This window comes from Lepeophtheirus salmonis, chromosome 13 (assembly GCF_016086655.4).
Source record: "Lepeophtheirus salmonis chromosome 13, UVic_Lsal_1.4, whole genome shotgun sequence".
NCBI lineage: Eukaryota > Metazoa > Arthropoda > Copepoda > Siphonostomatoida > Caligidae > Lepeophtheirus > Lepeophtheirus salmonis.
Window position 1 is genome coordinate 14,957,198 of NC_052143.2, and position 21,768 is coordinate 14,978,965.

The 21,768-nt window shown below is 33.0% G+C and overlaps 2 protein-coding genes and 1 long non-coding RNA gene across 4 annotated transcripts in view; 1 reads left to right on the top strand and 2 right to left on the bottom strand.

The window, feature by feature from the left end:
* The first annotated feature begins 436 nt into the window (after window positions 1–436).
* LOC121127470 (transforming growth factor-beta receptor-associated protein 1) overlaps window positions 437–21,768 on the top strand; it is a 38,127-nt gene continuing 16,795 nt past the window's right edge. Inside the window, exons 1-5 of one of the 2 annotated variants that reach the window (XM_040722846.2) lie at window positions 437–717; window positions 795–920; window positions 1,006–1,197; window positions 1,259–1,492; window positions 1,548–1,708. In XM_040722846.2, the coding sequence (XP_040578780.1) occupies window positions 655–717; window positions 795–920; window positions 1,006–1,197; window positions 1,259–1,492; window positions 1,548–1,708 (776 nt within the window). In that variant the 5' untranslated portion in view covers window positions 437–654. Of the gene's footprint in view, window positions 718–794; window positions 921–1,005; window positions 1,198–1,238; window positions 1,493–1,547; window positions 1,709–21,768 lie in introns of both variants that reach the window. The other variant, XM_040722847.2, reaches the window with a different exon arrangement.
* On the bottom strand, window positions 3,662–5,477 carry LOC121127471 (adiponectin receptor protein). Its single transcript, XM_040722848.2, has 2 exons — window positions 5,303–5,477; window positions 3,662–5,244 (listed from the first exon to the last, which is right to left on the bottom strand). Exon 2 carries the CDS (start codon window positions 5,201–5,203, stop codon window positions 4,028–4,030), a length of 1,176 nt encoding a protein of 391 aa, XP_040578782.1. The 5' UTR covers window positions 5,204–5,244; window positions 5,303–5,477; the 3' UTR covers window positions 3,662–4,027.
* On the bottom strand, window positions 19,480–20,595 carry LOC139907028 (uncharacterized). The gene is made up of 3 exons (XR_011783332.1): window positions 19,911–20,595; window positions 19,719–19,857; window positions 19,480–19,656 (listed from the first exon to the last, which is right to left on the bottom strand). It is a non-coding gene; the product is annotated as an uncharacterized lncRNA (long non-coding RNA).

Below are 21,768 nucleotides of genomic sequence, written 5' to 3' on the forward strand. Positions count from 1 at the left end.
CGATCCCTGTAGTTCAGGCTATCAGCTATCAAATAGCACATTTTTACACTTTCTGGATTTATTATTTTTGGAGCAATGAGCCTCTGAAAGAAAACATCGTTTTCAACTTTAATCAAACATAACTCAAGTTCTAAAGATAATTAAATACATACATAAATTGTTTTGGAATTGTTTAGCCTATACTTAGAAATAAATTAGTACCATTTATTCATATCTTCGACAACAAGTGGTCAAAAAAGCTTCGAATCTTAAAAATAGACAAAATTACAAAAAAAACTTTATAGCCTTTTTCTGAAGACCCTGAAGATAATAGAGAAAAACTGAGATCATATTTGAGATCAAGCGATTAAATTTTATTATTTTGATTCTATTACATTTTTGCTGTTGAGCAGTGTCTATACCTGGACACTTCAAAATCACACCTGATTTATTTGTTACTACTGAGTATCTTTTGTCATTGGAAAACAAGTGAATATGATTCTAGACTCGTAAAGTAAACTTGTAAGCTTATCTTTTCTTGATATTTTGGTCTGAAAGGTATATAAGTGACGTCAAAAGGTTTGGTTGTGACGTCATAACTTGTTATTTCGCTGTCGGTTCATGGGAGGATGTAAACAACAATTTTACCAAGTTTGACATAAGAAAATAGACGATATGTCAAAAGTTTTTGAGTTAAAGCCACATTTGGATAAACCATTCAATTCATCGGGTACCAAGGTAGTTATTCATGGATTTTTTTTTTGATGAGTATGAATTATGAAACGTACGCCTAATTGTTTGAATTTTTTGTTTAGGTCGAGTCCTTGGAACTATGTGGGAATTTTTTGTTTGTGGGTACTTCGGATGGGTTTCTTCGTCAATATAAAACAGAAAATGAGGGGGATACTATCATTCTTGAGTCAGAAGTTCGCCTCTCTCAAGTAAATTAATGTAGTACATATAAAAAACCTACCACTTGTACTAATTAAGTCGACATTTAATTAACGTTTGTGTTTTTCTTTATAGAATTCGCCCATTAGTTATATAAGAGCTGCTTCGGCGTTGGACAAATTGTTGGTGCTTTGTGACTCTGTTCTTTGTGTATTATGCTTATCGAAAATAACCAAAGAACTACCTAATAAATCCTCCAAAATAAAAGGTGTGACTAGTGTTTGCGTGAATGAAAATCCAAAATCAGATGATCCTTTTGCTGTTCAGGTTTGTATTTATGAAGAAATCCTCAACGTTTATTTGTTTAGAGTTACACTTCCATAAGTAGATTTGTGCTTCAAAGAAAAAACAATTGATTGTGTGTAGAATCACAGAAGGAAATATGACAATAGAGAAAACCAAGGAAATGCCAGAAACAATATCAATTATCGCCATGGATGGTGTATTTATTTGCACAGCTCTCTCAAGTAAATATGTAATGTACAATTTGGAGACAGGAGATTTACAAGACTTATTTGCATTTGGTCCAGATGTTCGCCCTTACATTACGAGAATATCTAAAGTATATCTTTGATTTTGAAAATTATGTTTTGGTTCAACAACACCTTTCATTTTAGGAAGAGTTCTTATTGAATGCTCCAAATGGTCTAGGAATGTCTGTTACTTCTGCTGGAATCGCTCAACGTCCTCCCATACAATGGATTTATCCAGTGAACAAATTCATCCATTTTGATCCATACATAATCACTCTTTCTCCAGAATTAATATCTGTTTACAGGTAAGAAAACACTTTTACACGACATAATTAAGCACAAAAATGTATCCTAATGAGTACGTGAAATGGGCAGGAGTAAAAATCCAATTTCATATTTGAATGGAACAATCACCTTTATATTCATTTTATTTATTGTTGTCAGTGCAAGACCTAGATGTTGAACTAGTTTTACCGTAAGTGGGGTATATGGCAAAGATAAATAAATGGGATACTGTTCTTTCTTTTTTTTTAAATTTTAATCTTGTTTTTTAAAGAAAACAAATTTATGCGAGTCTTTATTTTTACGTTAAAGTACGGGGCCTATGGCAAGTAAAGTTCTATAAAGCCAGGCACTGGGCATAGGATCATTCACGTAGGACAAATGAAAAAATGTTACGGTTTGTCCTCTATTAACTTTGTCTCAAATTATTTATCCGCTATTTCCAACTATAAAAATGATGGAAACATTTTAGTTTATGAATAACAATCGAATCACAAATCCAGGCAATTATTCCAGTATATCAGGACTCAATAAGCTTTTAGGGTGAGAGGCAATTCTACTAGTTTCTGGTCATTTTATTATACGTATCAATCGTATCATATATGTGGCAGAGACGCAACGAACTGAGAAGAAGAATGAGCTATTTTATTGAAGTGCCAGATGTGCAGATAATATAATATTTTAAATAGTACTATTAGTTAGGGAAAACGATTCATAGAGCAAAAATGATATCTCCATATTACCATACTATTAATGTGGTTATCGTTCTTTTATCCAAGTTATTATGTAACTCATTTCAAGTTTTAGTATCATCATAACCATATTTTTTTATATTGTAATTAGAAATCTAAAGGTAAACACCTTGTTTGTAATGATTAATAGTATTTACTTTTTTGATATAATTGAGAGATACACTACGTTTTGTAATGATGCCAGAAGGTTGTGTTTGTTATTCAATACATTTTACACATTTATGATGCAAAAAAATTCTTGCACTCCTAACCCCTTTACCCAAAAAAATGTGCCTAATTTTTTAAGGCTGAGTGAAGAATAAGAAATTATCGAATGATTATATTTAATAAAATAGTTTATATTGTTGTAGGGTCAGATAAAGATGTTTATAGACCACATGTGGCTCTTAGGTTGCCGATAACTAGATTTTAGTTTTGTTGGGTATCATACCATTATGAAATTATTTGATTCCTGTCGGAATAACAATAAGTATGTTCGTTGGAGTAAAATAAGCTCGGGTAACTGAGTCTAAACCTATAGTAAACATGTGGTGGTCTCACACAATAAATTCTAAACACCCAATTGCTTATATAGTATAAATTATACCTAAAGAACCAGAGGCTTCGATATTGCAGGTGACCTGTGTAATAATTTGAGAAATTAGCCCTAACCCTGAAAGAATTAAAATGTTAACTTCCGGATTACCAAAACAAACAAAATAAGTATTAGTATAAAATCGGATGCCCTCGGCTTCTTGGGTAAGAAAAGGTTGTATTCAGATTTTGGTAGATTAGAAGCATTGTAATGGTTTCAGCAAGCACAATGACAATAATAAAACGATGGTAATTCATTCAATTTTCAATTATAATTTTGGCTAACCTTACTTTTAGTTCTAATCACTTTATAATTTCATTATAAAGATAGATTCAATCTTGAAATTGTATTTTTAGGTGAGGTATCTCTGATTTCTAAAGAGATTAGCTAAAATAAATTATTTGGGCCTAAGATATTAAGTAATTACAAAATACTCGTTCTATTTTAAGTAACAAATAATTAAAAATACTTCTGAGTTCGTCTGAGTAATGTAATATTAGCTCAATATAAGTTAACAACCAATGAAAGAACTGGGACAATTTTGTTAAGAAATCGACTGATTTATACCTATGACATCAGTTCTTGGTATTCCATAGAACCTATTCAAATTTCGATGTCTAACCAAATGATCAATACTGAGATAGTAGTTATTTTCTGTAATTAATTAATATATTTTGTCTTAATCTTAATAAATACTATTTTTAATTTCTTATTTAAAAAGTTTAGCATAAAAAAGGTCTATTGAACTAGATTAATAATGTATAAATATATATAAAATAATTGGTTTAAATCATACAAGTTTCCGTGTCTTAAATTCATAGTAAGTACAAAAAATATATATATATATATGCATATAATTAATTGGTGCTAGGTTTATTTATGTATAATGAATTCAATAAAGCTACGTTACTAATTTCTTCAGATGATGAATTAATATGATAGATACTTTAAATATAATGAAATAATTGCGTATTAATTCATTCACATATTCAAGAAAGATGTTTTTTTTTTATATTTTACTCAAAGACTAATGAAGGAGTTGAGGGCTGGCACTGATTATTTCCCTTTGTTAATCGAAAGATGGCCATTTCTGATATGCCTCTATAGTGAACAAAGGCAGCTGCTACCACAAGCAAGTGAAAAAATTGATGACTTTGAAACCAGATATCACATTTTCCAGGAAGGAATCTCTCAGGGATTCTTGCAGCATAGAGAATTGCTCCAGTTATATAGAGAGCTCCCATTATTATAGTACAATGAACAGAAGCTTCAAGAATGGCTTGGCGCCACCCAAAATATATAACGTGATGAAAGCAGGGTACACCAGAGATTAGACCTAATGCAATGAAAGTACCAGCTCTATACGTACGATAATCTGGAAGGTTGAATTTTTCCCACATAGTGAGAACCACTGTTAAAATCCCTACGACAATGACAGCAACCATATACGTGAGCTTTGTATAGTATTCACAATAAAATCCATAATAAACCCAAGGAATTGTTGATCCCACAGTAAGGACAGCTATTCCTGCATAGTCTAACCGAGAAAAGAGACTGGAAATAGACTCTGAGTGACAGCTCAGTGTATGAAACAATGTAGAACAAAATAAACAAACAATGGCCCCAATGAAGAAGCAAAGAAAAATGAGCTTGTCGTAGATATGAATATTAAGGGAGCAAGCTTGGCACAAGGGATTTTTATAGAAAACAACAGCCACGATTGTCATGGCGATAAATCCAATGAGATGTGTCCATATATTTCCTGTTTCTGTGTGAATTCTAAAAATAGAACGAAAACATTCTACAAAACTTTGCAATTCAGGACGGTGCCCAAAATGTAAGTGTTCGTTATCCTTCATCCAAGCTGGCAAGTGAGTGAAATGTAGAACCTTCCAATCACGTATACGCTGAGCCACAGAATGAACCATATCAGAAGCACCTTGGACGGAGTGATGGACCATGGCTGAAGAATTGCTCATAAGTCTCTCCAAAACATCTTCCAAAATCTCAGGTGCTTCCTCCAGCATTTCACGCACCCTTCTTTGGGGCGAAGTCTCTTGCTGCTTCCTTCTCATTCGACCATTCTTGAGTTTGTTACACATTTTCCTCGAACGACAAAATGATTTCTTTTTGGAACTCGGAAAGCCCTTTACTAAGCGGCGGCGAGTCGTCAATGCGCTGTCTTCTTCCATATTTCACTTGTTGGAAGGATGAGGAATTGACAATTGAACAACTGAAATTCATTGCAAAATATATATTTATAAGCCCTTAGTGAACATATCAATGTTTACCTTGATTTTTATAAGTTATGTAGTTAATTCTTTTATTGAATCAGAAGGAACAACCAGTTGGAACATGGAGAAGGACTCGATGTACCTTCGTGGAGAATTTATGTTGCTTTGAGTGCCTCTATGAACATCAATATGAAGAGTAGAATTACGTCTTTGTTTCTTTTCTGTCGGGCAGGCCGCCTCTTTTCCTTCACTTCTCTTCCCCCTTCTAACTTCAGACAGGGAACTCTCCCATGGAACGAATCTATTTCTTATACTATTATAATAATAGTGAGTGGAAGTAATAGTAACTATTGCCATTGATATAAATTAATAATTTAAACTGTTTGTTAGTTCATAATTTTCGTAATGAATTAATTAATAATAAAAGTGAAGCGACTACTAAGATGTTTTGTAGCTTTTTGTCTACTTCTATAGAGTATATTAATATACATATAAATGTTGCAGTACATTTGTAGAGCTTTGTGTTTGATGGTCATGTAAGCTATTCCGTTATAGACCTGTCCTTCACTATGGTCTGTTATGTTATATTTTTGTTTTAGTATAATATACATACATACAGTATAAGCTAATTGTTTATGCTTTTATTTAAGCTCTAATAAAGACGATTTTATAATAGATTAAATGCTCAATCTTGAAGGAGGAAACCCTCTCATTTTCAGAGTTCTTTGCTTCATGATTGACCTGATTCCTATTTGAACTCTCTCTTTTCTTTTAGAAAATATAATAACATAATATGTAATTTACAGTAATAAGTAAGTAAATACTAAATAGACTATAGTTCATGAATTTCTGTCTTTTTTTTTTTGTATTAATTATATAATTGGGTGGACTACAAGGTCACGGATTCTCAAAGTACTAGTACTTGGTTCTAACATTAAAGTATCTGTACAACTTGAAAGGGATGTACATGTCACATATCTACAATCGACGGACAAAATAACCTACATAACTAAAAATTAAATTGCCATAGAATAAATACTTTGAATCCCCGTCAATTTATTTATATATATTTTCTTAATCGCTTTTGTGATTATTTATCATTGTCAAATCAAATCTTTATTAGTATTCTGTTCATAATAATATATAAATATTATATGTATAGTGTTTTCAAAAGTATTGGCACACCTCCCAATATTATTTATTTCTTCATAAAAAAGAAGCTTTGGTCTAGGCAAGAAGTGTCAGACACAAATGTTATTAATAAATTTTCCCACCTGATAATATAATTATATAAAAGCAAATTAATTATATTCTACATTATCGTTAATTGCTACATAATTCAAGGGTGTAGCTACTGGGGTTATCTGATAAATATGTATATAATATGTGCTATGTTAACACAAATACATTTTTTAATAAAAATATATACCGCCTGTTCGAAAAAGGTTTGACCACTTTGAGGCTTGCTCGGTCCTCCACAAGCTTTCTGACATCGTACACTGTATGACGGTTATGCTTCTTAACCTTTTTGCTTCCATTTTTATTATTAATTAGCATATAAAAATGTTATACGCCTTTTTCGTTAGATAAGAAATCCACCTTTAGCTAAAATAAATGGAAAAATTTGATTGAAATTTTACAAAACCTCTTAAATCCTCGTCACATATATGGTCAAAGACTTTTCAAACACCCAGTATAACAAAGAAAAATGTCCAATTACATTTTTTGCGTCATATATACATTTCTATATTTCATGGACATATTTATGTCAGCTATAGACCTTGTATTCAAATTTGTAGGATGAGATAAGATAACGAATAATTTTAGCCATAGTTTAATATCTTTATTTCATTTAAGATAATTATATGAGCCCCCAAATGCCCCCTTTAATATATAATTTATTAATTTCTAATTTTTCCAATGCTACTTTATGTACAATTGGCACCGTGTTTAAAGGGTTAATCAGAATAATTGATTGATAAAAATTGACGATAATTTGTCGAAGAATACGAATGTTGTGTAGATTCAATTTTGAGAAAAAAATTATTCGTGCTTGATTTTTTTAGAAAAATATTATCAATACTTTCAAACGCGGAGCGCCATCTTGTATATTTATAACTCAGTAAATCAATCAATAAATCCTATTGGCTTACACTCTTCAAAATTTTAATAATATAGGTAGTACCAATCAATGCATTGCATCTGTCATAGACGACACCGAGAACTTATTTTAGTATTATTTTGTTCATATACAGTGGAGGAAAATAGTATTTGATCCCTTGCCGATTTTATAAGTTTCTCCACTGATAAAGATTTTCTATGGGGTTGAGGTCATGGAGACTGGACATGCCACTCTATGACCTTAATGTACACACTTCTTCTTGAGGCACTCCTTTGTTGGATTGGGCATATCTTTTGGGTCAAAGCAAAATAAGAGATTCAGGGGGTGTACCTAACCAAACATCCAACCCAAATAATGGTTCTTGGGGTTGTGGTAGCCGATGACAAAAATATGTCTCATTTCTTCCTTAAATCTGGGAATAAAATCGGTCAGGACGCCTACTAGAAGGTGCACTGGTACACCATCTTCCCATGGTTCAAGATAAATTATGAATGCACACAGGATGGCACACCGCCACACACATCCAATTCCCAGAAGTTTTGTTGATGACGGTCATTCTGAGTGACCCAAGTGTTGCAAAGATTATCACCTATCTTTGAAGTAAATTGGATTGAGGCTGGGCAGGATTATTGACATAGTGAAGTGCTCCAGGAGCTAGGTTTTTATGATGGTCAAGATGAAGAATGATGAAGAAAACCTCTCCTGGAATGCAAGAAGTGCAGGGCACAATTTAAAGAGGGATCCGTAGTTCTTGTCCAGCTTGGAGAAGAAGATGAAGGAGAACCCCACCAAATCGATGAATCGCCTCGTCAACTCCATGGCTGCTATGGCCATCAGGAGAGCTGTGAAGGGCGACATGAGATTGTCCTCATACACAAGTACTCTATACCACCTTCTCGCATAGTTAATGAAGGCCAGGAGGCTCGAGAAGTAAAGAGGCAACGAGATGTGGCCCCTTCTTTGCCAGATTTGAGCCCCCTGTGTGGGGCACTTTGGAGAGGAAACCAACAAAACTCCTCACCCAAATGTGAATGAACTGAAGGCCACCATAGTGACTACGTGGGGCAACCTGTCTGGTGAGTTTGTCATCAACTCCTGCAAGGCTTTCCGGCGACGTGTAAAAACTGTGATTGATGCTGAAGGTGGGCATATTGAGTGACCAAGTTTGCAAAGGCCTTGTTTACAAGTTCTTTTTTTTATATAGTTTTTATTGAAAATTATGATATATTGAAGTATTTCTAAAGTAACCTCTTGAGTCCACTTTTTGCTATCCAAGACTATCTATGCTTATTTATCTCCATTTCATCCATATATTTTTAGCTACTGGAATTTCCCCTTTCTCGAGGAAAACACTCTTAAATGAAAGAAAGATTTATGGAACACCAGTGTTGTTGCGAGACTAGCTGATTTTCGGATAGATCTACCTAATTTTTGAACTGTATAGCTAGAAAAAAATATAATCTAGCTCATAGACGGAAAGTTGAGCGGATCCTTGTAATAGTTTAGCTTATTTTTGGGCGATTTTTATGTAATGTCAGAAATAAAAATAAAAATTATAGGTTCGATTTTGGGCCTGTAAATTGGTTACATTCAAAATAAAAGTTTCAACTCATAGTACACTCAGGGTAGAGCAACCTTAATAGCAGGCTAATGAGTGTGTGTTTCATGTATAAACTATACAAAAGCCCCCTCCACAAACTGATGAATTTGTATTATCCTATAAAATTATATTTTTGTAAAAAAAAAGAATAATCAAGAAAAAATACTTTTTTTCTCGAAGCAGCCTCAACTACCCCCTTAAACTTTGAAAAATGATATATTAAGGAGCCCTAAAAATAAACTCCTCTATTTATAAACCATTAAATGTATTTAGCTGATTATATAGTAGTATATTGCTAAAACTGGCCGATTTTAAGAGTATACAAATAATTTTTCTTTACCCCACTTTGCATCACGGTGTGGCATATCATTTAGTTGTTATTCAGGTTTGAATTAGAATATATACTTATAGTAATTGATTAAATATCAGACATTCTTATTATTATATTATACATATATAGAGTAAGAAGATTCTCATGCGCAATATATTTACGTATTCAACAGTTTCCCTTTGTTCCGTGTTCCCATAATACTGCCTTTACAGATATAAAGTATAATATTTATACTTAATTCACCCTTGAATGCTGTCAATGACTCTATTGACTTTTAACTAATTTTATGATGGATTCATTCTTATATTCTCCGTATTATTAGGTGATTATGAATAATTCTTTTATGAGTAGAACTCATTGTCAGATTCAATATTTAAAATTTTTTTTTCCGGGATGGTAATTTAAAGATAAGACGGATCCACAGTTTTTCGAATGCAGATCCGTTCGGATCTTTCGACGTAAATATTTGAGTAAGTTTTGCGTAGCCGGACTTTCAGATCCAGATACGTCCCTTTTACCCAACGTTCGTACCTTCATAAAATAGGATCTAGATTAAGGTGACATTTTTACCGACTACTGATGCCGAAAACATGAATAACCCAATGTTATTATTAATAAAACATAATTATTGTAATAACATTGAACACGTCGTTACCTTTAGAATATCTCGCAACCTATTCTCTTAAAAGAAACAGGTTAAAAGGCAAAAAATCTGTTGGTAGTAATTCTTCCAACTATAAAATTATTATTCAATAATAGTTAGTGTTGGATTGGTCTTCAAAATAATAATGACTGCATTCTTATCAGTTTGGTCTCAATAAAATTTGTTAGTACTTTGACTGGTACTTATGGTAACTACAACAACTGAAATAACCTTGTTACTAAAGGAGCGGTCAAGGGAAAAATAAAGAATTCAATCTAAAATACATGGAAGAATATGTTCCTAACGTTCTTCTCTTTTCACTAGGGGGAAACTCACTCCTTCACTTCCCCCCTCCCCCAATGGCTGCGTGCCTGGCTGCATAAACATGTTGCAGTTTCTAATTTTAGGGCAATCAGAATTGAGAACTACTAGCTTCCTTGCCTTAAGTGTCCACTCTTTTCCTAGAGTTCTTTAGTTGAAATCATATTCTTATTTATTCAGTCCTGTCCAGTCGTAGGACTGCTCCTTCAGATCGTTTTTCCTCCGGACCGTCAGTACCAGAGCTGATTAAAAAAAGAATAAATAAAGTTGTGTGACGTCATAAAACACCAAACTTTAACGGTTTAGGACTAAACTGGATGGGACTGCAGTTTTAAGTCTTCATAAATAAAGACCCAATATCTTTTTTATATAGCTAGGACTAAGTATTAAGTAATAATATAAGCTTTTTAAGATCTGGAAATTCCCTGGAGCTTTTAAATACTCAATAAAAGTTCGAGCACCCAAAGCCTGTTTGGGTTTCGGATATCTTCGACATACATATTGACTTGTACCAAGTGTTGTGTCGGTGCAGTTCAGTCTCGTTCAGGTACAGTTCAGTCCTGCATATGAGTTCCATAAACTTATAAAGTTTAATTCTTTATGTCGTTACTCAACTTTTTTTTTTTTTTTTTTTTAATCAGTTCGAGTACTGACTGTCCTAAAACTGGACTGGTCCGAATTAATAAGGACTGAAACAGCACTGCTTATACAGTACCCGCGTAAATTGGAATCAGCTCTAAGACCTATCTTATCTCTAGAAGGTAATTTGATTGAATTTCGTAATCAAGACACATCGATTCGAGCATGATTCAAAGTCCATGTTTTTGCAATTCATAATTCTACAAAATGATATATCACTCTGCATTATTATGAACGTCAAATATGTATAATATTGTACATATAGTAGTGATATTATAAACAACATCTCTTCAGCATCAAAAAAGATAATATATACTTTAATAAATACCTATCTACTATATCGATAATATATAAAGTTAAATATATTTTACTAATATGCGTTAAGCTTTAATCGATTATGCTCCTTCTACTTATTTATAGACCCCATTCCCTCATTTTGCAATTGAATGAACAACTACAAATGTATTATAAATATATAGTTAAGGGAAGAAATCTGTTACTAACTAACATTAACAATAAAATGACATTTATTCTATTAAAAATAAGTATAGAGCGTTTTCACTGATCTTAGAGATCAGAGATGAGCAACTCGGCGTGGCCCTCAAGTAGATCAATAATAATTTGTAATAATTAAAAAAAGAACAAAAGAAATAACAACTTGTAGTTATACTGTTGACCGATTGAGGGCGCCATACGCAAACAATAGCAGGCCTGGGCTACCTTTCGTATTAGAGAAGAAAAAAGTCATTAGCCATGGCCACTAATAGCGGCAAAAAGAGAAAACTTGACCCAGAAAGTCCCCCTTATCAGCCAAAATTGAAAGAAGAGTACCTCTTTACCAATTTCAAAGTGAAACCATTCTGTGTCTAGTTTGCTTGGTGACATTATCAGCCCTGAAATATTATAACTTAAGTCCCCATTACAAAACCTAGCATAAGGTTAAATGTGAGAAGTACACTGGAACTGCCAGAGCCGCTGTAGTAGCAGACCTCAAATCTAAAGTATTTCAACAGTCACGACAAAGTCACGACCTGTCAAGATTCCACCATCACAGCGTCTTATGATGTGACACCCGAACTTACTAAGGGAAAGAAACCACTCTCGGAAGGTGAAGTGTTCAAGACGTGTGCAGTAAAAATGGTCAAAGCATTTGGTGACAGTAAGATGACTAAAAGCTTTGAAGCTGTGTCCTTTTGCACAGTTACAGGAGGATTTTTGACATCCACAATCATGTCAAGTTGAAACTGAAATCAGTCATGCAGGACTGCAAGTACTTTTCATTAGCTTCGGATGTGAGTATAGATTGCAGACCATTTTTTCAAGCAAAGCACAACGACAGGGGAGTTTCATTTTGGAGACTTCTTTACGAGGGACGTTTTCCAGATCTCAGAGGGTTTCCCTCTCAATGACCAGCATATTTGGGAGTATTTATATTTGTGAGACAAGTGTTTCCACCACGAAGCACATAACATCCAAAGAGAAAACCGACTCACGGATGATACTCTATTTCATTTGATACACATTTGGACCTCAAAAATTGACATTGACATCTAATCCATTCTGAGCCAAACCACAGGTCTCTCATTAGGTTCAATTAATGTTGCCCTTATTGAATGTGAACTATTTACACTTCGTTTTTTTAAAGCAAACTTTTATATATGAAGGAGTTAAAATTCCTTTTTGCACTTTTTTTAAGCAAATGTTTTGTCTTTGTTGCTTATTAAGGAATTGTAAAAATGATTATTGTGTGCCTCTGTACCGAGTGCACGCCCGAGGACACAAATAACTCCGTAAATAATGGTATGCCACAGTTGAAATTGATGTTATCAGATATGGTGTTATGCTAGAATTTTAAATTGGGCCAAAGTTTTCAAATGATCGTTTTTCCCATAGTTCCTATTTGTGACATGCTTTCTTCTGCTACAATATTTCTGGTATAAGATGCATTTACTCCAATGACTTAGAAAATGCTAGAAATGTGAATAGGGTTTATGGTCCTGATACTGTAACAGCAATTCACGCGCCTGGAAGGCCAATTGTCAAATATTTGGATAAAATAATGGAAATGGTCAAGTTTGACGTCATAGTTTGTTTGCCAAGAAGTTAAATATTCAGGGGGAGGGGGAGTTAAAAAAGAAAAGAAAATCCATTAAAAATAATGGATTTCTTTTACTACACCCCATGTGCAATGAAAATCCCCAAAAATGGCTGGATTTGTACTTTTTTTTTTTTGGATCGATTTATGACGTGAAAAGTTGGAGAAAAGTATATTATTCTTTGGATTCCAATAGTTCATGTGTATCTACAACACGGAACTAAGATTGTATAACGATGTAATAACATATATTAATACATTTTAGTGTAGCATCTATATTAATAAAGCAAAGTTTATCTGTATGGAAAGCAGTGTTGGTGTGCAGCGTATATAGTGTTCTCTGATGTATATTGTATTGTTATTTTGATTCAAGAAATAACAATTTAACGTAATGTATTGATGAAATATTGCAGGCGGGTGTTGTATACAAGGAGTACTGTTTCTTTGATTTTTCGTTATTGGTCTCTTATGTTTATCATCTATGATTAATATGCATTTAATGAATTAAATCTCGCAGACATTTTGTATTTAGCATAGGTGGAGCACTGAACTGTTTTTGTTTGTTTGTGAGGACTCTAGAGATTAAAGTACTCATCAGTAGTGCGGTGTCGGTCCTTAATTAGAACCACGGTCCAGTCCAGTCCCTTTTGTCAATCCTTAACTCTTTGTGAGTGAAATGGGATATTATACACCCCAAGCTTTAGAAAAATGCTTAATATTCCTTTGAATCTATATTTTATCGCCAATACTTTTCAGTATGCTCCTGAAGCATAAAATCTGATTATATGCCATTCTTAATTTATCTTGGTAAACACTTTTATAGCGAGGTTTTGTAAATTCTATATACTATTTTGCTTAAAATCGTTCCTTTTGATTTCTTCTTTTTTTAATGTAAGAACTGAAGCGGTCCTACAATAGTAGCAACAAAATTAGAATTTTTTAGATATTATTTTATATAATACAAACAGCCTCATCAAAAACAGATGGGTACTAATTTGATTCTCACAGTTCACATACCCTAATTAATTTTTCATCGACATTTTAAATCAATAATAAACATTTTACTATAAGAAAAACAAATTATATCTATAGAAACCCTAATCTTATATTCTTAAAATTGTTTTAAATTAAATATTTTTCAGGAGGTTTTAAATTCATACAAGTATTTTTAGCATTCTAATCGATATTTTCGAGTGCAAAACGGATGGAATAGTTCAGAAAATGATAAAAATTTAAATAAAGTAGTCGTTATAGTCGTTCAACCGTTTATTTTTGAATTTAAAACGTTTATTGTAGGTTCTACCAAGTCTTCACCCTGTTTTAAAAAGGATGTTCACTAACAAAGGGTAAAAGAAAAATGTAAAATTGATTCCATGTGACGTCATTAGGGGTACATTTCCTTCTTTTATTATTCCGTTATACAATACAATAAAATATATGACTAAGTAAATAATACATGAAGGCTAACTATCCTCAGAACTACTATGTGTTGACCTAAGACGGTGCCTCTAGCTATATGTCCTTGAATACACATAACTTCTGCAAGGATCACTTTACTGACCTTCTGGCCCTCTCCCAATCCTAATCTTATTCCCCTCCACTGTAGTATGTGGAGCGTTTTAGAGAGGAAGGTTGGGAAGACATTACAGAGAAATGTACATGAGCTCAAAGCCAGCATCAAGAAACAATATGCCAACATGTCCGCCGATTAAATTGTGGCAACCTGCGCTAAGTTTTGACCTCATGCGAAGGCTGTGATAGAGGCTGGAGGTGGTCATATCGAATAATTTCTTGTCAAGATTGATTGTGAAAAGCTTTTTTTATAACATTTTTGATTATAGTTTTCTAATGAAAAGTTATTCAAGGTTTTGGTTTTGCTTCTTGATCGTGGAAAATTTCCATGTCGCACGCCGTAGATAACAGTAACAAATATTTTGGGGTGCATCTGAAATATATTCGATGTTGGGCTCAGTTTGATAAAAAATGGTTTAGATTATAAATAAATTGTTTGAACGCATGAGAGACAAGTATACATTTTTTTTAGGCTTTGCCGGAACCATCAGGGTCAATGCCCAGCCACCCTGATTTTTTTTTAAAGTAATCGCAATAAATAAAATAAATCTTTTTGTCAAAAAATATAATTTGTCATAATTTTTGTAAGAATAAGGCTTTTCGTTCAAATTTTGTCTCTTCTCAAAAATTTAAAGTTTTTTTTGTCTTTTCTATTAAAACGTTATTTGCCATTATGACAAAATTGTCAAAAAAGCCAACCCCCCTTAAAAATAATCAATTTTATAATTTATTATAATGAGCAGATAATTGCAATATATTTTTGATAATGTTAATGTGCTTTAGACGAAAATAATAAAATACACCGGTCTAAAAAGAAATCGAAAATTATTGTGGTTACTCTGGCAATTCGAAGAATATTTTGGAGGAGAGACGCTTAGCTGTTGTGACGTTCAGTCAATTAGCTGCGAGCAGCTATGAAATGAAGGAAATAAAAAGGAAACCCACTCCGTATCTATCAATGATAAAGGCAGGAATAACTCCGATGTGGATCCTCAATTCTACTCCAAGTCCAACAAGGACTTTTACTTATAACTCCTCAGCTTTGTTCTTTGTCATTCATGAGAAAACGCATTCCCGGTTTTATTTTATAAGTATACAGGCTCTTTTGTCTAAAAGGCAACATTTTATTTGAAAATTTCAAAAATTGTAATATTTCAAAAAATATCATCAAATTTGGAAAATTTAATTCCTAAATGCAATCAAGGACACCTTATTTATATTCTCAATTAATATAGACGCCTTTTGTGTTAATGACCACTTCCAGCCTGATGCAGAACTTTGCACAGCAGCTCTGTGCAAAGCTCGGCTCGTGGTTGGCTCAAGCAGTGATGATGCCGCCTTTCACTTGGTCATTTGTTGTGTATTGGACTCTCGAAAGCTTCCTCCTGAGGTGTCCAAACATAACCAAGTATGTGGGGGAGGCCAAGAGTCTTACTTTTCAAGATGGCTGAGGATGATTTTACTCCGGGTCAAGTGTTTTATTCGATCCAAAGGCATCTCTTGTATGCACTAAGGCTTGAGTCTTGTAGACCAAGTCTGGTTACTGTCAAGTTCACGAGCAAAGCCATTGACGCTCACATTGTCTTTTCTTTCTCAATCGTCCCTTTAACTGCCTCAACAAACTCTTTTGGCCTTTTTTGGCTTGATCTGGACCTTAAGGAAGCTTTTGGCGTATCTCTCTCGGTCACTTGGTACACAGTAAAACAGTTACAGACCAGCACTTTAGAGATATCTGATGGTGATTTTTCAAGCGCAGATAGGTCCATATTTGCAGTTCTGTGTTGTTCCATATTTCTGGTCATGTTGCTCTTATTTCTCGGTTAACTTTGCTTATTTTTTGTTTACAGTTTTTTTAGACAGTTTTTTACAATAAGATGGTTGAGTGCTTGATTTTGCTTTCATTGTTCATTATTTATGCCGAAAATACCAGAAAAATAAGGAATTTACATTTGTTTCAAATATGGCATTTTTCAGTTATAGGCCTAAATGAAGATGATCCCATTGAGACCTCACTCTATTTTTTGGCATACTTATAGTCTATGACTTGGTTAAACTTCTAACGAAAAAATGGAAATATCAAACTTGAAGCTTGGCTGGGTCGCCATTTTTAATATTTCACAATAATATTTGCATATTATTATTTGCACAAATGTTATTTTTTAATAAAAGTTAAATTACAACACTTGCTCTTTTTAAATTAGTTGAGTCTGAAGGTAGAGTATCCTTTGAAAGGGGCCAAACTTTGAGGAACACCCTAACGGACCCCCATACTCGCATGGGACATAGTTTTCTTTTGTTGGGATAAACACCTTGACCAAATATTATCAAAATCTGTGATGACCATGTCCCTTAAGTCCTTAGGTACTATGGAATTCTAGACTCATCACGCATGCACCTATCTTTTTTTCATTATTTTCCCTCTTGAAAGAATGGTGTAGAACATTCGGCTGACTCTTTTTTTCCTATTTTCAACCCATCAGTCCTTTTATATCCCCTCAAGTGGGAATACAAGGTCTGTGTGATGATTCAAAGTCTCTTGAATTCCAAACTTAGTACCTCGGAGAAGAGGGCACGACCTCCCAGACCTGGGAATCCAACTAAAGTCACACTTCAGACTCAACTTGGACTAAAAAGTGAAAAGACCCTGAATTGACTCGTAATTACATTCAAAGGCTCACTCAAGGTACTCGAACTACCTAGTAAAAAGAAAAGAATGAGTCGAGAATATTTATAATAATAGCTAATAAGGGAACTACTCCACTCTTGTAGGAATTATATATTGATCAATAATACATCATTTTGATTGATACAAAAAGTCGATTATTATTTTTCAGATATATATATGCATATTACTAATAATAGCTGTTGATTCTATAGAATATCCAACGAATACATAAGCAAAATAGTCATTTATTGTATCCTGTAATTTAGCAGATGCTATATTGACATCAGAAAGAGAAATACATTTTTTGTACATATGTATATGTTTAATATATTTTATACGAATAATACAATACCAGGCGTTTAATGCCTTTTTTTAAAATATGATTTGAAGAGAGAATATTAGGAACAATTGGTAAGAGGAGAGAGGTTTTAGTTGACGCCCGTCAAGTTGACAGTCTTACATTTTATAGTAAGTTTCTACTGTTACTGGAATTTTGTTGAATTAATTAGCTCAGCTGTGATGAAGTTTTATTATATCAGCTGCAAACAGCTGTGAAAGGAAGGAAATAAACACAAATCCCATCCCATATCTAGCAAGGACATTTAAGCTGAAATTACTTCAATCCTACTCCGAGTAGAGCATGGACATTCATCTATTACTCCCGTGAATACCCTCACTCATAAGGTGAGTTTACAATACGTGGTAAGAAGAGGCGTCCCAGCGCAAAGCGTCCTGAGGTGTCATCAAACTCAAAACTCGCGTTAATACCATAGTCACGTTAACTTGAGTCTTGAAGCTAAGTTTTTCAGAGGCCCAACATGGACATAGACATATTCACATGTAGTATTCTATATATATTCGAATATTGAATCCTCTATATTGAATTAATATACCAATGAGGGAAGAGAGTCAAAACGGTCTTTGGTCATCCTAAGATATCGAAAATGAAGCTCAGGATCCATCATTTTCATTTTTTGGAGAAGATTATGAAATTCAGATTTTGCAAGATGGATCGAACCCAGACACTTCTCCTTCGCAATCGTCGTCTAGAAAGGATCTTTTTTGTCAAAAGAAGCATGACCACACCCTATCTCTATCTGCGTTCATTCTAGGAGAGAGTTGATAAAATCGTAAACGTTTCTTGATATCAAGCATCGTGATAAGTGATGAATGATTCAAATTTGAAAAAAATGAGTAACAATTTGATACATTTGTAGATAATATCGACGACTACAGTACCGTTGGAGTCGAAAATATTGACAGAGTAAATTATACAATGTACATACATCTACGTATATCTATGAAACAGAAAAGGAAAGAGTGTTCCAGTCTGTGTTGACTTAAATTCAAGATTCAAGTTGACGTGACTATGGTTTTGACGCGTGCCCTGAGTTTTATGACGCCTCAGCATCCTTACATCATGTTTATAGTTGATAATATTGTAGAGAAAAACGCGTGCAAGGAGGAAGGGGGAAAAAGACATATGGTATCATTGTTTAAAATACTGATGTGATTATCATCTGCCTGCTTTATTATGATTTTTGAGGGTATAACGAATGTATTTATTAGCAAAATGTTTAATGAAGATATACTACGTATAATTGACTTCGACGTTTTTTATCCGTTACAGTAGATTTGAAAACGTCAAACTCCATGAAATTGTAATTCATTATGAACCTTATTCTCAGAATAATAGCTAATGAAACGACAAAGTAGAGTATTTGAAATATATTTGAAGCTCAAAGTTTAAAAAAGAAGGCTTTAATTAAATATAATCTACATACTAAAAAAATAAACCATTAAACATTTAAGTTAAATATACAAAATTAAACAATTAAAATCATATAACTATTAATAATAATAAATTATAAATACAGAATATTGAAATAGATTGATCCAGATAATTTTTTCTTGTTCTAACATCGGAATTCAGTTAAATATGTCATAACTTTAGGTTGCAATACACAAGCGAGACGTGGAGTTTAATCAAAAAGATAATCACCCCTCTTCTTCATGTGGAAGTTGCTATATACAATTGTGCACAGGATAGATATATCTCTACCGATGAGATCTAACTAATTATTAATAATAAAGTAAATGTTAAAATCATAAAATTAGACAATAAATATATTAATAAAAAAATGTTAGAAATAAATTCATCGTAAAGATTTAGAGCAAAAGCTAATTATGTAGTAATGTCCGGCGATATTACTCCCTATTAAGAGCATCAAAAAGATTTTCCCCGTTATTTAGGTATGCTTATATAACAACATACTATTATCATGATGGATATACACAATTGTTAATTATAATGCAACACCCAATGTAACTATCCTCGTTGTTGTGACCATTTAAACAGTTGTTTATGCCTTTTATGAGTTTTCTGAACACCATTTCTTGGAGCCCATCAACCATAGCTAAGCCTTTAGTGATAAAAAAGTAATATTTATTGACTATGTAATATTGGAAAACCTAATTATCATACCCAAGTCTTAAAGCGAAGTAAGTAGTCTCAGACAAACTAGTTGCAAACCATCCAAAGCTACTACCCCGTTGTTGTGACCATTTAAGCAGTTGTTTTTGCCCTTTACTGAGTTGTGTATCATAATTCTTGATATGTTTAGCTAAAATAGAATCATATTTTATGGTTAGATTTAAAAAAAAATTGAATACTTACTGTGAGATAGTACAAAATTCAGAGTTCCATTTCGATATTCGTAAATACTTTTTACTGATAACTTGATCGTCATTTGGTGTGGATGACTCAAAACATTTTTATATGTATTTCTATATATGACATCAGTACCAACATCCTCCATTAATTTAATGATGGTTTCTCGGGAAGGGATATGTTTACCCTTGTATTTCTCCATAAATTTTTTGAACGTAGATGATTAGCACTTGATAAGGTTATATTACATGCAATAAGCATCGTTGTGAGATCAGAGTTAAAGTCTGACTTGATGTATTCATCGTGTTAAATTGATTTTATAGATGAATATCGATACCCTTATTATGAGATGAGGATAATGAGTGGCGTGTAATTCTAGACAGGGTACTAAAGGCACATTTATATCGACAAATCCGACAAACCATCTGTTTCTCATCCGGCAAGTATTTTCCAAATTCCTAGGCCTCCATTTTCAGAAATCCAGACAGAAGGCGACGTTATTTTTAACATTTTATTCAGTTCTCTATCGACTATCCCCATTTAATATTATTATATTAATATTGAATAATAAAGGCGGGAATGATAACGTTCATGATTGATAGAAGATGTATATTATTTAATCAATGATGCCATAAGTATTTCTTCTCTTCTCCTCGCACGCTTTTGTATTCTTACCAAAATTATCACCCTTAATCATGTTGTAAACCCACCTTCACTCTCTGTCTTCCATGAGCACAGGCTCTAATGATTATTTTATACTTAAATAATTAAAGTTATATGCACTATTAATGCTGTAAGATCCACAGGGCACTTTTTACCAGCTATATTTGAAGACTTGGCTGGAATATCGGGTTTCTCCAGATGGTATAGCTATCTGAAAATAATAATAATAATAAAAAAAGACTCAGACTCATTGCGACTCTCTAGGAGAGCAGGCTTATTTTCTTGTTAATTTATATAGATACTAGCAAAGGGTTACATGGTGTTACTCGGTGAGCGTTAGGGTATTTTTACAAGCATTATAATCGATGATATATGAAATGTGTTATTATGAATGTAATAAATAAATTATTTTATATACTTCAAATAAAATACAAACATATATGCATGGGAAAATTTGTCTAGATTAGAAGTCCTTCTTTAATTTTTGTCAAAAATTACCAACCAAAAATAAAAGAGAAAAGTGATGAATTTTTTATTGTGTGTAGAAAACTAATAAAAAAAACAACGACTGTTTTTGTACTAATTTTGCAAAAAAGTAGTTAATAGCATTTATTGGCCATATTAAATAGGAACACAAAATCACCAAGTTTTTTTGTACTTGCAAAACCAAAAAGTTATGGAGAATACTGTCGTCGAAAAAATAACCTTCGATAACTGGTTCATTTTTGGAAATATTGCAAGAAAAAAAAAATCAAAATCACCGATTCCTTTTGTTTGCCCATAACTTTTTTGATTTTGAATACATTTAGAAAATGTACTTATTCATATAGTTGTTTTGATACACTAGTCACTTTTCGATTTATAACTCAACCCCCTATCCTTGACCTCCAATAAACAATATTTGTGTTATGGGTATAAAATGAGATCCTTCCAAAAATCTGTAACCCCGTTTTAGCCTGACCAGGCTCAAAAGAGGAATCCGCGCAAATTTTCAGCTTCCTAGGGCCAACAGTGTGGGCACCCATAAAAGACACACACACAAAGTGTATTGTATACCAAGTGTGTTCAAAAAGTAAGATGATTTTTTAAATTTTTACGGGCATTTGGTAGGTTCGGTTTTTTTATTTTTTATGTACATAAGCCATAAACATATTTTTAATGCTTCAACTATATAATATGTTTAGTTTGTTTGTGAAAGGCA